This window comes from Salvelinus alpinus, chromosome 36, assembly GCF_045679555.1.
Source record: "Salvelinus alpinus chromosome 36, SLU_Salpinus.1, whole genome shotgun sequence".
Classification (NCBI taxonomy): Eukaryota; Metazoa; Chordata; class Actinopteri; order Salmoniformes; family Salmonidae; genus Salvelinus; species Salvelinus alpinus.
The window spans coordinates 6,445,965-6,462,044 of record NC_092121.1 but is presented as its reverse complement, the minus strand read 5'-3'; the positions used below and the strand labels follow the sequence as shown (position 1 = coordinate 6,462,044).

The 16,080-nt window shown below is 41.5% G+C and overlaps 1 protein-coding gene and 1 non-coding gene across 2 annotated transcripts; one reads left to right on the top strand and one right to left on the bottom strand.

Moving 5' to 3' along the window:
* The first annotated feature begins 862 nt into the window (after nucleotides 1-862).
* Nucleotides 863-5,972, top strand: LOC139565021 (ADP-ribosylation factor-like protein 5B). Its single transcript, XM_071385028.1, has 6 exons — nucleotides 863-1,283; nucleotides 2,156-2,216; nucleotides 2,325-2,472; nucleotides 2,927-3,010; nucleotides 4,795-4,946; nucleotides 5,088-5,972. The coding sequence occupies exons 1-6, from the start codon at nucleotides 1,238-1,240 to the stop codon at nucleotides 5,134-5,136; spliced, it is 540 nt and encodes a 179-aa protein (XP_071241129.1). The 5' UTR covers nucleotides 863-1,237; the 3' UTR covers nucleotides 5,137-5,972.
* A 9,823-nt stretch (nucleotides 5,973-15,795) lies between these two features.
* trnac-gca (transfer RNA cysteine (anticodon GCA)) lies at nucleotides 15,796-15,867 on the bottom strand. Its single transcript has one exon. It is a non-coding gene; the product is annotated as a tRNA-Cys (tRNA).
* Between the last annotated feature and the right edge of the window lie 213 nt (nucleotides 15,868-16,080).

Here is a 16,080-nt window from a genome sequence, read left to right as displayed (position 1 = left end):
GGGCATACGCTTCAAGGGGCAACTAAGATATGAGTGTGATAATACCGTTTTTAAAATATATTAATGTGATTGAAGTGGAACAGCTAGTGATCCTGAAGTTACATGGCAAACACATTACCCCCTCCACTGCCATAAAGATCCAGACTTCTAAGCAGAAGCCTCATGTTGTGGGACTATCACTTCTACCACCAGTGTTGAGAGGACATTTTAACTTGGGAAAGTCAAGCCCTGAAGTTTATTCAAACACATTCTCATTCACAGGAATAGAAAGGGAATTCCAGGGAAATGTCACAGTCATTGTTTTACTTTTTGATACTATCAATAAATATCACCTGTAGAATCCCCTTGAAATGAGGCTTGATCAAAGTACACAGTACTTTACAGGGCAACTAATATTAGTGCAGAGTGACGTTTTTAAAACAATTGATGGATATTCATGTGATTGAAGGGGATCAGCTAGTGACCCTGCCCACTGGGCACAGACATCAATTCAAGTCTATTCCAAGTTGGTTTAATGTAATTACATTGAAATGACGTGGAAACAACGTTGAATCACCCAGTGTGTGCTCATGGGTGAGGTTAATTTGGAAAGTCATGCCCTGAAGACTTTGAGAAACACAATCTCAATCACAGGAATAAAAAGGACATTCCAGGTAAATGTCACCGTCATTGTTTCACTTTTGGTCACTATTAATAAACATGTAGAATTCCCCTTGAGGAACTATAAAGTACTTCCGCATCCATGTGTGGGTTGATGCGTTTTGCGTTTTCCTCATTCGTCATATTAGCGTCATGTTTTGCTACAGACGCATGGCCACGCCCTCTTTTAGCTGAGGAATTCCTTTGCCCCGCCTTTTTCCGTGACTCGCTCCAGTCATCCCCCAAAATCTAGCAAGCTAAGTACAAGAATGCATTGCCTATTTTGATCTCAGAATCAATTTGGTATCGATAGACAACCCATGGGCACATATCTAGTTGTGTTTGTGTCGATGAACGTAGGAAAAATACTTTTCTAGGCTGTGCTACCTAATGTTTTCCAGGTAGCTGGGCTTAAAAGCATCAAAGCACAGAACAGGGTTAGTTATCAGTACAGTAATTTAGCTATCTAACGTTAGCTCGAATTGTGGAGTGCCTATTGTGTTAGCTAGCCAGCTAACGTTAACATCTATCTGATTTGCTCTGTTGGAAATATTTTCATACTTCCTTTGAGTTGTCTTCATTCTCATCGGCGGTGGATATGGGACTACTTTTTACCAAGCTGATGACTGTCTTCGGAGATAGAGGTAAACGTTAATCATTTGTCTGCCTGGGTACATTTAGCTAATTTACTGCTGTTATTGTTGCCCCTAAATAATCTCCACTCAGTGCCTGATCATTTGTGCTTGCTTGGTTTACTAACGTCAGCTGCTTTGTAGCACGGTGTCGTTATGAACTGGATGTAAATTATGAGAAAACGCAAGAAAAGCTGTTAGACGTGATTTTCCATAACGTTATAGTGACCAGTTATATAAAATTGACATTTTCGGCATAGCCTACGTCGATGTGCTTCAATTCTCTAACTACACCGGGCACCTTCCAATAACTGGTTAATTTCTGTGGGACGCGAGCTAGTCCGTACTGGATGTTCTGTTCACTGTGTCTACGTAATGCACACGTGTCCCGTGTCTGTTTTCTATGTAGCGGTAGTGAATTGCAGTAATATTATGCAACCAATAACATTTTGTCAATCAGTACTGTTTACCTCGTTGATGAGATGATGGCAGGGTAAGAGGTCGCTGGGGTTTACTATCAGGATCTTGGCCAGGTCGCAGTTGTAAATGAGAACTTGTTCTCAACTAGCTTACCTGGTTAGAATAAAGGTGAAATAAAATGTAATAAAAAAAATAGTCAAATGGTCCTTGTTTTACCTAATCGTAACACTGCAAACAAACACAGCGAGACTTTGACCCCATTTGGATAATAAAGAACGTCTGCCCATGTTTTTCAGATCTGGTATTTTTTATCCCGAACAGACTCTTCAAAGAGAGTCCATCAGTCTGATGTGTTGTCATGGCGAGGATTGATTAGCTTTGGGGGTCACAGATCTGTGAATTGCAATCTGTGTGTTTGTTATGTAGAAGTGTGTAAATGACTTTACTCATTCCTTCTCTCATAGAGCACAAAGTGATCATAGTGGGCCTGGACAATGCTGGGAAGACCACTATCCTCTACCAATTGTGAGTGCTATCAAAATAGATTTGTGTAATTCATGATCACAAAAGTCAAACATGTATGCAAGTGATATGTATAACCACTTAGTCACCACAATCACTCTGTCCTCTCAGCCTTACCAAAGAGGCGGTCCACACCTCCCCCACCATTGGCAGCAACGTAGAGGAGATCTCTGTACGCAAGACCCGCTTCCTGGTGTGGGACGTCGGAGGCCAGGAGAGCCTGAGAGCCAGCTGGAACTCCTACTACTGCAACACAGAGGTACGGATCTGTTGACGTGTGTGCGCCGCAGAAAGTCTACGTAAGCAACGTGTGTGTTGGTTTCTGGCCAGTTACAGCTGGTGTAGAAATAGAGCCCCGGTGAACACTTTTTGCTTTAACTTCCCCTTTTTCCCTCCGAGACTGTCTGAATAGCTACAGCCGGAGACGAGGTGTTTTTCAGCTGCCCAACGATTAGGCCAACATTGAGTTATTACACTTGAACCAGCAGCTGATTGTTGTTGTCATTGATAAGGCGTGGGAACACTATTACATCATCTGTTACAGAACTAACCATATCAGTCTGCTGTCCTGAGTATTCCTCTAACACTCTAGACTGTTACTGAAGTCGTGTTAAACGTTGATGAGATGGGAGCACTCAGAGCCTGGGGGTACAGTTAAGTGAGTAAGTTGGTCCCCTTTGGCCAGGCTATTCAGTTGTTTTGTCTCTCTTTAGATTGTGATTCTGGTTGTGGACAGCACAGACCGGGAGCGCCTAACTCTGAACAAAGATGAACTTCACCGCATGCTTGAACATGAGGTAACAACCACCTGGGTTTTTTGGGGGGGGTCAGCTCAACCTTACTGTTTAAATATTTTTTTCCTGAAGACCAGTTTCAAATGCAAGAGGGATGGGGCTGGGATTTAAAAATATATATATTTAAAAAAAATATATATATAGGACAAAACACACATCACGACAAGAGAGATAAATCACTACATAAAGAGAGACCTAAGACAACAACATAGCATGGCAGCAACACATGACAACACAGCATGGTAGCAACATAACATGACAAAAACATGGTAGCAACACAACATGGCAGCAGCACAAAACATGGTACAAACGTTATTGGGAACAGACAACAGCACAAAGGGCAAGAAGGTAGAGACAACAAGAAATCACACGAAGCAGCCACAACTGTCAGGAAGAGTGTCCATGATTGAGTCTTTGAATGAAGAGATGGTGATAAAACGGTCCGGTTTGAGTGTTTTTTGCAGCTCGTTCCAGTCGCTAGCTGCAGCGAACTGAAATGAGGACACACACCCAGGGATGTGTGTGCTTTGGAGACCTTTAACAGAATGTGACTGGCTGAACGGTTGTTGTATGTGGAGGATGAGGGCGGCAGTAGATATCTCAGATAGGGGCGAGTGAGGCCTAAGAGGGTTTTATAAATAAGCATCAACCAGTGGGTCTTGCGACGGGTATACAGAGATGACCAGTTTACAGAGGAGTATAGAGTGCAGTGATGTGTCCTATAAAGAGTATTGGTGGCAAATCTGATGGCCGAATGGTAAAGAACATCTAGCCGCTCTATAAATTATGTCTCCATAGTCTAGCATGGGTAGTATGGTCCTCTGAATCAGGGTTAGTTTGGCAGCTGTGGTGAAAGAGGGTAAACCAAGTCTAGATTTAACCTCAGCCTGCAACTTTGATATGTGCTGAGAGAAGGACAGTGTACCGTCTAGCCATACTCCCAAGTACTTGTATGAGGTGACTACCTCAAGCTCGAAACCCTCAGAGATAGTAATCACACCTTTGGGGAGAGGGGCATTCTTCCTACCAAACCACATTACCTTTGTTTTGGAGGTGTTCAGAACAAGGTTAATGGCAGAGAAACTTGTTGGACACTAGGAAAGCTTTGTTGTAGTGTTTTTTAAAGGTGCAATATGCATAAATCGCTCCGCCATTTCCTGTTTGCTAAAATTCCAATAGTTCACCTAATTTCAGTGATGTGATTCAACAAGCAATGTATAGTGTAGAAAATTGTTGTGCCATCCAAACCGCTGTGAAATATATTTTTTATAACAAAAAAATTGTATTTTCAGCTGTTTGACGCTGGTGTATAAAATCGCTTCTTAGACTTGCTTTCAATGAGAATGGCAGATCTGTAACTCACATTTCTATGTGAATTTGATCAGGTTGCCCAAAAAGTTACACATTGTAGCTTTAACGTGTTGACGCGTGAGCTGTGTTCATGCTTTCAAGATGACTCATATCACCACTACAGAGCAAACAAACTGATCGCAAAACCACGATGGGTCGTTTCAACATTTCCCCTGTGTGAATCTGTGCATTGACAGCTGAGCTCCTCAGTTTCTGTTCCGCTGTCGCTGCTCGTTTCTATTATCTGAGACGTCACCGCGGTGAGATTCTGTAGATTACCACAGGAAACGTTCAGACGTGTAAATATGTTGAATATAAAAACAAGAGAGAACTGTGCCTCTCTCTCTTCTCTCCTGTCCTGTCTTCTGACTGGTGTGTGTTGTACCTACAGACTCTAACCCTGCCTATCTCTCCTGTCCTGTCTGACTGGTGTGTAGGACCTACAGAATGCTGCGATTCTAGTTCTGGCCAACAAGCAGGACATGAAGGACTCTATGACCGTGGCAGAGATCTCCCAGTGCCTCACCCTCAACTCCATCACAGCCCACTCCTGGCATGTACAGGCCTGCTGTGCCCTCACAGGGGAGGGGTGAGTACACTGCATAACTACAGACACACCTGGGCCTCCTCCGTGTGTGTGTTATAACATTCCCATCATAAATAACCTTAAGTCACTCAAACACAGTTTAATTTTCAAAACCATTTCCATCTCTTTTTTCCTAACCTCCAGACTACCTGCCAGTCTGGACTGGATGAGGTCCCGTGTACTGGCCAGTTAGAACTCCTTCCGTGGGCTCATCCCAATTGGAACCAGGACAGCTATCCTTTGACCCAACAAACACAACCTCTCAGACATTGCAGCTGAAGCCACAGTGCCCAGATCAGGACCTCCACTATCTGTTGTGACGCTGCCCCTCTGAGCCCCAGGGCTGGCCCCAGACCTGCCCTGTCACCCGCATGCCTTACCCAGGCCTTACTGTGTCTGCAAGGGCTGACCAGGGTCCATCGCGATAGAGGAGGCCTGGAGGAACCTGGCAGAACCTCAACAAGGCATGCCAGGGTATGCCATTGTGCATTTGCGTTAGCATGGGTGTGTGTGTGTGTGTTATAGTGTGTGAGACTCTGTTCTAGATGTCCACCATGTTTACATAAGAATCCTACCTGTCAGACCTGATTCCACGAGGGTGACACAGTATGTCCCACATAAGCTGAATAAGGACATATCACAGTATTTAAGCCTCCTGTCCTCATGAAGTCCACAGAGATGGAATGGGAGGTTGCATTGGCTTTCTTTAACATACAGTTTTGTACCTCTGACTTGAGGAAAACCACAGTACACAGGTTAAGAGGCCAGACCTAATGAGGATCAGACTGGTGCTCAGCCTTCTAAGCTATCAATGCACAAATGACTTGGAAGTATTTATATCAAAGAAGAAAAAAAGGTGGTTGCTTGACAGTGAAAAATAGTATCATGATTTCTGTTAAAAAAGCAAGATGACAAACAAGTATTGTCTGATTTAAAACAGGTTAATCATGATTATTATTTTTTATACATATACAGTATTTTACGGTGTACAAAATATTTTTTGTACAAATAAATGTTATTATTGATAAACTGGTGACTGGGCTGCCTTCTTTGTAGTAGGGGAATTACAGATGGAATAGTTTGGGAACGCCTGAACCAATGATTTATATACTGAACAAAAATATAAGCGCAACATGCAGCAATTTCAAAGGTTTTACTGAGTTACACTTCATAGAAGGAAATCGGTCAATTGAAATAAAATCATTAGGCCCTAATCTATGGATTTCACATGACTGGGCAGGGATGCAGCCATGGGAGGGCATTTTTCCCCACAAAAGGGCTTTTTACAGACATAAATCTCAGTACACCCCCCCCACCCCCCTTCTCAGACGATCCCACAGGTGAAGAAGCCGGATGTAGAGGTCCTGGACTGGCGTGGTTACTCATGGTCTGCAGTTGTTAGGCCGGTTGGATGTACTGCCGAATTCTCTAAAACGATGTTGGAGGCGGCTTATGGTAGAGAAATGAACATTCAATTCTCTGGCAACAGGTCTGTTGGACATTCCTGCAGCCAGCATGTCAATTGCACACTCCCTCAACTTGAGACTAGAGTTCGACCGATTAATCGGAATGGCCAATTAATTAGGGCCGATTTCAAGTTTTCATAACAATCGGAAATCTGTATTTTTGGACACCGATTTGGTCAACAAAAAAAAATCTATACAAATCAATACACAGAAGTATATATTTTTAAACCTGCATATTTAGCTAAAAGAGATCCAGGTTAGCAGGCAATATTAACCAGGTGAAATTGTGTCACTTCTCTTGCGTTCATTGCACGCAGAGTCAGTGTATATGCAACAGTTTGGGCCGCCTAATTTGCCAGAATTTTACGTAATTGTGACATAACATTGAAGGTTGTGCAATGTAACAGGAATATTTAGATTTATGGATGCCACCCGTTAGATAAAATACGGAATGGTTCCATATTTCACTGAAAGAATAAACGTCTTGTTTTCGAGATGATAGTTTACGGATTCGACCATATTAATGACCTAAGGCTCGTATTTCTGTGTGTTATTATGTTATAACTAAGTCTATGATTTGATAGAGCAGTCTGACTGAGCGGTGGTAGGCAGCAGCAGGCTCGTAAGCATTCATTCAAACAGCACTTTCCTGCGTTTTGCCAGAACCTCTTCGCTGTGCTTCAAGCCTATCAACTCCCGAGATTAGGCTGGTGTAACCAATGTGAAATGGCTAGCTAGTTAGCGGGGTGCGCGCTAATAGCGTTTCAAACGTCACTCGCTCTGAGACTTGGAGTACCGTAGTTATTCCCCTTGCTCTGCATGGGTAACGCTGCTTCGAGGGTGGCTGTTCTCGTTGTGTTCCTGGTTCGAGCCCAGGTAGGAGCGAGGAGAGGGATGGAAGCTATACTGTTACACTGGCAATACTAAAGTGCCTATAAGAACATTCAATAGTCAAAGGTTAATGAAATACAAATGGTATAGAGAGAAATAGTCCTATAATTCCTATAATAACTACAACCTAAAACTTCTTACCTGGGAATATTGAAGACTCATGTTAAAAGGAACCACCAGCTTTCATATGTTCTCATGTTCTGAGCAAGGAACTTAAACGTTAGCTTTCTTACATGGCACATATTGCACTTTTACTTTCTTCTCCAACACTTTGTTTTTGCATTATTTAAACCAAATTGAACATGTTTCATTATTTATTTGAGGCTAAATTGATTTTGATGTATTATATTAAGTTAAAATAAGTGTTCATTCAGTATTGTTGTAATTGTCATTATTACAAATAAAATAAAAAATCGGCTGATTAATCTGTATCGGCTTTTTTTTGTCCTCCAATAATCTGTATCGATATCGGCGTTGAAAAATCATAATCGGTCTACCTCTACTTGAGACATCTGTGGCATTGTGTCCTGTGACAAAACATTTTAGTGGCCTTTTATTGTCCCCAGCACAAGGTGCACCTGTGTAATGAGCACGCTGTTTAATCAGCTTCTTGATATGCCACACCTGTCTAGGTGGATGGATTGTCTTGGCAAAGGAGGAATGCTCACTAACAGGGATGTAAACAAATTTGTAAGGAATATGCTTTTTGTGTATATGGCACATTTCTGGGATATTTTATTATAGCTCATGAAAATAATATTCTCAAGTTCCTCCCGTGGATAGGCCAAGTATCCCCAGGGGTCCTAGTACCCCTGGTTGGGAACCACTGCACTAGATGACTGACAGGGGGCGCTGTTTTGAAGCAACCTCTCCATCTTCGCACCTTTGTAAAAAAATATTTTGGAAGCTATAGAAATGCATTTATTAATGTCTACATTTGTTTTTGCCAGGTTTATGCTATTACAGACACCTTCATGCATACTTTATAATTATGGCGCTAAACATTGTAGAGAATCACTGTACCATCCAACCCATTGTGAAATATTTTTTTATAACCAAATATGTTGTATTTTCAGTTGTTTGAAACTGGAGAATCACTGTACCATCCAACCCATTGTGAAATATATTTTTTGCAACCAAAAATATTGTATTTTCAGCTGTTTGAAGCTTCTGTATAAAACCGAACTTAAAAGACTCACAAACTTAACTTAAGAACAGGAAGCATAGAAATAGTGCAGATATATGGCTTCTTAGACTTGCTTTCAATACAAATGACAGATCTATAACTCACATTTCTATGTACATTTTGTAGGGTTGCCGAGGTACCTTATTGCTATTTTAAACTGTTTACCCTCGTAATTAGAACAGTGAAAATAAATGTTTTGTCATAGCAGTTGTATATGGTCTGTTATAAACTGGGTGGTTCGAGCCCTGAATGCAGATTGGCTGACAGCCGTGGTATATCAGACCGTATACTACAGGTATGACAAAACATTTATTTTTACTGCTCTGATTATGTTGGTAAGCAGTTTATAATAGCAATGAGGCACCTTAGGGGTTTGTGGTATATGGCCAATATACCACAGCTAAGGGCTGTGTCCAGACACTGTGTGTTGCGTAAGAACAGCCTTTAGCCGTGGTATATTAGCCATATACCACACCCCCTGATGCCCTATTGCTTAATTATAAACTGGGTGGTTTGAGCCCTGAATGCTGATTGGCTGACAGCCATGGTATATCAGACCGTATACCACGGGTATGACAAACATTTATTTTTACTGCTCTAATTACGCTGGTAACCAGTTTAAAATAGCAATAAGGCACCTCGGGGGTTTGTGGTATATGGCCATGCGTCGCGCCTAAGATCAGCCCTTAGCTGATCTTAGCTGATCTTAGATCAGCCCTTAGCTGATATACCAGACCCTCTCATGCCTTATTGCTTAAATATACCACTTATGTCAGCCAATCAGCATTCAGGGCACCCAGTTTATAATTGCCAAAACAAAGCGTCAGCAATCCAAGGTTTGTATTATGTTATATTATATACCGAATTGTTTCTAACAGCTACACTTCACTTTACTGGCTCGCGGGTTCAAAATAGGGGGCATCCGGATTTGAACCGGGGACCTCTTGATCTGCAGTCAAATGCTCTACCACTGAGCTATACCCCCGTTGCACTTCATTAGGAAAATAAAAACTAATTATCCGAAGGATAATGTCAATTATATGTTAATAGATTATGGTTATATAGGTATCGTTTTTTTCGGTAAAAAATAATAATGTGTTTAACGGTTTATCGACGTTTTTCGTCTGTTAGGAGAGTGCATACTGCGCATTCGTTTCAATGGGAGGAGACAAATAATTGTGTCTCCTGGGTGCTGTCAGTACTGTTCCGTACACAGTATTTTATATAGAGCTTAGGCGCGACTGGCTCGCGGGTTCAAAACAGGGGGCATCCGGATTTGAACCGGGGACCTCTTGATCTGCAGTCAAATGCTCTACCACTGAGCTATACCCCCCTTGCGCTTCATTAGGGAAATAAAAACGAATTATGCGAAGGATAATGTCAATTATGTTAATAAATTATAGTTATATAGGTATCATTTTTTTCGGTAAAAAATAATAATGTGTTTAACGGTTTATCGACGTTTTTCAAGACGTGTTCGTCTGTTAGGAGAGTGCATACTGTGCATTCGTTTCCTCCATTAGGAGGAGACAAATACATGTGTCTCCTGGGTGCTGTCAGTACTGTTCAGTACACAGTATTGTATATAGGCTATCAAGGGGGAAAATAACGTTAGTGTGTCTTTGTATCTTTTTGTCAGTAACAACATCAGTCGGTTCTCATGCATGCCCAGTGATATATATATTTTTTTATGAACATGCGTGCACCCTAAACACATTAGATAAAAATATGGGTTTGGTCACAATGGTAAACCACAGATAGTAAAGCTCTAGTTCTGTCGTGCATTTCATTCGTGCATTTGCCATAAAACGACAACAACAACCACTCACATGACACATTTCGACCAGTTTAAGTTCATTTCGATTAGCAGTTTATGGTGTGTATAGGGTACGCCTTGATGATGAGACAATTAAGGGTGCAGAGTGTTGTTAAAATCGTGACCGCGGAAACCAAACAGCGTGCGAAAAGGCCTGTTGGGAAGACAATGAAAAAAAACAGCTCTGCAGGCCATTTTACACCCCAGCCACTGGGGTGTAAAATGAGGTTTATTTGCACCCCGACAAGGACATTGCGTGCCTCAGAATTTCAAAAGTAAATCTGGTGGTGATAAAAACATGTGACTGACTAGAGATCGACTCTGACTTCAGGAATACAATAGGCCTGCAATACAATGAATGACCTTCCATCAGGTATGTCCTCAACAAGTGTTGTGAAAGAACGGGTATCATTAACAGCTAGTTTGTTCTAAGTGAAAGATAATCCTATGGGTTATACCATGTATAATAAAAATAGGCCCAATAGTATGACTGCAACAATATCTGACACTAATAAACCTAACCATTTTACTGTAACAGTTATGATCAGGTAACATGTTTTAGACTGCCAGCTAATATTATGAGCTACTATTGCTATTGTCTTTTAAATTGTATCTTGTACTTAAGATTGTCCACTGTATGGTCCCCAAGTACTTATGTAACTACTTTAACTTGGTCAGGGATAACCATAACTATTCCACTAGAAGGAGCAGTGGTGTAAAGTACTTAAGTAAAACAACATACTTTAAAGTACTACTTAAGTAGTTTTTGGGATATCTGTACTTTACTTTACTATTTCTATTTTTGACAACTTTTAATTTTACTTCACTACGTTCCTAAAGAAAATGATGTACTTTTTACTCCATACATTTTCCCTGACACCCAAAAGTACTCGTTACATGTTGAATGCTTAGCAGGACAGGAAAATTGTCTAATTCACACACTTATGCCTAATTTGTAATGATGTCTGAGTGTTGAAGTGTACCCCTGGCTATCTGTAAAAATAAAAAATAAAAAACAATGGCGCCATCTGGTTTGCTTAATATAAGAAATGTGAAATGATTATACTTTTACTTTTGATACTTAAGTATATTTTAACAATTACATTTACTTTTGATACTTAAGTATATTTACAACCAAATACTTTTAGACTTTTACTCAAGTAGTGTTTTACTGGGTGACTTTCACTTTTACTTGAGTCATTTTCTATGAAGGTATCTTTACTTTTACTCAAGAATGACAATCGGGTACTTTTTCCACCACTGAGATGGAGTGAAATCAACATTGTTCCTTTCAGATTTAAGAGCGGTATGGGGAAAGAAACCTTTTAGGAATAGTTGGGTTTTTGTCATTATTTGGAATAGTCTTCAAAAGAACTTGATATTCATAACCTCCATGGTCCAATGTTTTTTCTCACAAAAAATGGCTAAATAGTAGCATGTCTACAGTATGTGGGTAAGAATAAAATGCTCCCATCTACTGGACAGGTTGTGGTACTACTTATACATTGTCATAAGGAAACAAAGATGAGTAAAATACTTGAATAAAGGTACTATGTGGGTGAGAAGAAAATGCCCCGGGTCAGTATATGGACTGACTTTTGGTGCCTGTGTAACGGATGTGAAATGGCTAGCTAGTTAGCGGGTACGCGCTAGTAGCGTTTCAATCAGTTACGTCACTTGCTCTGAAACCTAGATGTAGTGTTGCCCCTTGCTCTGCAAGGGCCGCGGCTTTTGTGGAGCGATGGGTAACGATGCTTCGTGGGTGTCAGTTGTTGATGTGTGCAGAGGGTCCCTGGTTTGCGCCCGGGTCGGGGCGAGGGGACTGACGTAAAGTTATACTGTTACACCTGTCGTGTATCATATTGTGATTGTCTTGTATATATTAGGGATTGATTGCTTCAAATAAAATGTTATTGTAATGTAACAACATTTTAAAAACAAATTGTTGCATATGTTAGGGGTAAATGAGACGAGGGCGATTAACCTGTCCAGGGTTGTTTATTATGAAATGGTACTATTAGCTCATTTTATGAAACAAACAAAAATGTTGTCTGTCATTGTTTGTAGCCTCCCCCCCAATATATCCCGAATCTGGCAGTTGGCCTCTGGGATGAAGGTCAGGGGGAACTTGGCCTTCTAATGCACCATTTTCACACAAATTTCTTGTTAACAAACTATAGTGTTGGCAAGTCGGTTCGGACATCTACTATGTGCATGACACAAGTAATTTTTCCAAGAATTGTTTACAGACAGATTATTTCACCTCTAATTCACTGTATCACAATTCCAGTGAGTCAGAAGTTTACATACACTAATGAGCGTCTGCGTAGCCAGGCGCTAAAATAGAACTTGGTTCTATTTGTGATGCTCGACGCGCTGCAAGTCCTGCCTCTCCCATCTCCTCATTGGTTTTTAGGAGAATATACCCACGTTCCATCTCCTCATTGGTTTTTAAGAGCATAGAGCACATGGGGGATTGAAAGATGAACTGAGGCCCACACTCCAGTCCAGTCGGTTGTGGTAATGCACCTTAAAGTTGGTTGCCAACTGCCATAAAAAGTCCAAAGAAGAAGAAGAAGCCTGAAGGAGGAGAGATTACTAGAAAACAAACATTTACACTTTTATCTGTGGATTAATTGTCGGAGTAGAGGACCTTATGCATTTCAGGTAAAATAACAACCTAATGTTTATATCCCAGGACAAATTAGCTAGCAACAGCAAGCTAGCTAGCTAAATTGCCATAAATGTTTAATGCTTTTCAACCTGTACCCAAATGAATATACTGTAGTTGGTTCAGAGTTTGTTTTGATATTTCATCCTGCATGTCCTGATTGCATCTGATGTGGAGGGGATATAATTAACATGCGTGTGATGGCGCACGCGGACGCACACACGCGCATCCGGTCTGGTCAGCATGTTAGGTCCCTGGGTCTGAACACCTCCCTCTGCAACTGGATCCTGACCTTCCTGACGGGCCACCCCCCAGGTGGTGAGGGTAGGCAACAACACATTCGCCACGCTGACCCTCAACACAGGGGCCCCTCAGGGGTGCGTGCTTGGTACCCTCCTGTACTCCCTGTTCACCCACGACTGCGTGGTGGCGCATGACTACAACACCATCATCAAGTTTGCCGATGACACAACGGTGGCAGGCCTGATCACCAACGACAATGAGACAGCCTATAGGGAGGAGGTCAGAGACCTGGCAGTGTGGTGACAGGACAACAACCTCTACCTCAACGTGGGCAAGACAAAGGCGCTTATCATGGACTACAGGAATAGGAGGGCCGGACACGCCCGCATTCACATCAACGGGGCTGTAGTGGAGCAGGTTGGGGCTGTAGTGGAGCAGGTTGAGAGCTCCTCGGTGTCCACATCGCTAACGACCTATCATGGTCCAAACACACCAACACAGTCGTGAAGAGGGTGTGACAATTTCTCTTCTCCCTCAGGAGGCTGAATAGATTTGGCGTGGGCCCGCAGATACTCAAAAAGTTCTACAGCTGCGCCATTGAGAGCATCTTGACTGGCTGCATCACTGCTTGGTATGGCAATTGCTCGGCATCGGACCGCAAGGCGCTGCAGAGGATACATCACTGGGGCTGGACTCCCTGCCATGCAGGACCTTTATAGCAAGGCCCTAAAAATGGTCAAAGACACCAGCCATCCAAGTCATTGACAGTTCTCTCCGCTGTCGTACGGCAAGCGGTACCGGAGCGCCAAGTCTAGGACCAAAAGGCTCCTGAACAACATCTACCCCAAGTCATAAGACTGATAAATAGTTAATCAAATAGCTAACCTGGACCATCTGCATTGACCATTTTTGCACTAACTCTTTTTGACTTTAAGCCCACACACTGAACTCTACCCACACACTCACATGTACTTACACTGCAACACAGACACTCACACGTAACACATACACACAGGCACACTCATCACATACGCTGCTGCTACTGTCTATTATCTATTCTGTTGCCAAGTCACTTTACCTCTACATATATGTACATATCTAACTCAATTTCTTCACCCTTGCACATCAACTCGGTACTGGTATCCCATGTACATAGCCAAGCTATCATTGCTCATTGTATATTTATTCCACGCTACAATTTTTTTCTATTATAGTCTGTTTTTGTTGATCGTATCCTGCATTGTTTTGAAGGTGCATTTCACTGTTAGTCTACACCTGTTGTTTACAAAGCATGTGACAATTAACATGTTCTTAGATTAGATTTGATCTTATTTAGGGGTCAGAAAAGTATTTATGAATCACAAAAAACTGGTTTGGAGAGCCTTTACACACGAAAGAAAGAACAGGGTGGTTTGATTCCTTCAGAAAATTGGCACATTCAGTTCTTAAAACCCATGGTAACGTTGGAAAATTATTGTACATAGAATTATAATAGGGAGAATCGTGCACAATAGTAGGCTATACCCTTGTCTATTGCCTGCACTAACCGTGGAATTGTGTGACGACACGGCCAAGTATTGCGCCATGCGTCCGGTTCAAACTGTTATGGCTTGGTCCGCGCTCAGCTCCGGAACGATTGAATTAGTTTACATGCCATTTAAAAAAATATATATTATCAACTGTTACTAATGATCCTCAGCAACAACCACATGGCCGTGACGGCGCTTACAGAGGAAGAAAATGAGGGTAAACGAAACAATGTAATTAAATAGAATGATAATGTAGGCTATACCAACTGAAGAGAACTAACAGTAAGTTGCTGTTATTAGGCCCACTGACGGTCAATACTGATAGTGGCTAATATTTAACATGATATAAATAGGAAACAGGGGTAGCCTATAATTAAGACATTCAAGAGTACCCATCCCTGCAAGTTACAATAAAATGCTGTACAACTTAAATTCTGCATAACGGCACAGCATTTCATCAACTTTACTGTGTGAAAGTTGATATGTTGATATGTTTCAGTTTGCTTCCATGTGACTGGCTCAACATTTGTCTCTCGCGATAATAAGGTAAAATACATCTATATCTATTTATATTTACAATTCCCTTCTCCAAATGGATTACTCATTTACCTAGCTGTTATCAACAGCTCTTATCAACAGCTCTTATCAAGTTGTAAATTGCAGTGCATGATGAATGGTGTTACTGAATTTCTATCAGAAAAAATAAAGCGGATGCTTTTGCCACTTGGAAGCGCTGGGTTCTCTAGACCTTCTTCATGGTTTCCTTCTGCGCAAAGATGGTGGCATTATTAGGGAATTAAGTCAAGGTCCGAATCCGGATATCTGTAGACACATTTTCACCACACCATGTATTTGATCTCCACCCAAAACAAATAGCAGGTGAATAGCATGCTATTCTCAAACTCAGAATACACTGCATAGAAAGGGAATGAAGCTCTTTCGTGTCGGAATCAGGCCCATGTTTATCTCGGACTTACATATCCAGTTAGTCACCAACCCACCATTGATAACAACTATTAGATCTGTGATCAATATGTTTCAAAGAAAATGAGGGGGCACCCGGATTTGAACCGGGGACCTCTTGATCTGCAGTCAAATGCTCTACCACTGAGCTATACCCCCTGATATAGAGCCTAGGCAACAGATGTGTTCTAGTCAATGTTCTGAGTAAGTGTTTTATAGGTTAGTGCTACTAGAACATTGCTTCACCTCTTATGTAATTATAAAGTGTGTGTTTTATTTTATTTAACCTTTATTTAACTAGGCAAGTCAGTTAAGAACAAATTCTTATTTACAATGACGGCCTAACCCTAACCCGGACAACGCTGAGTCAAT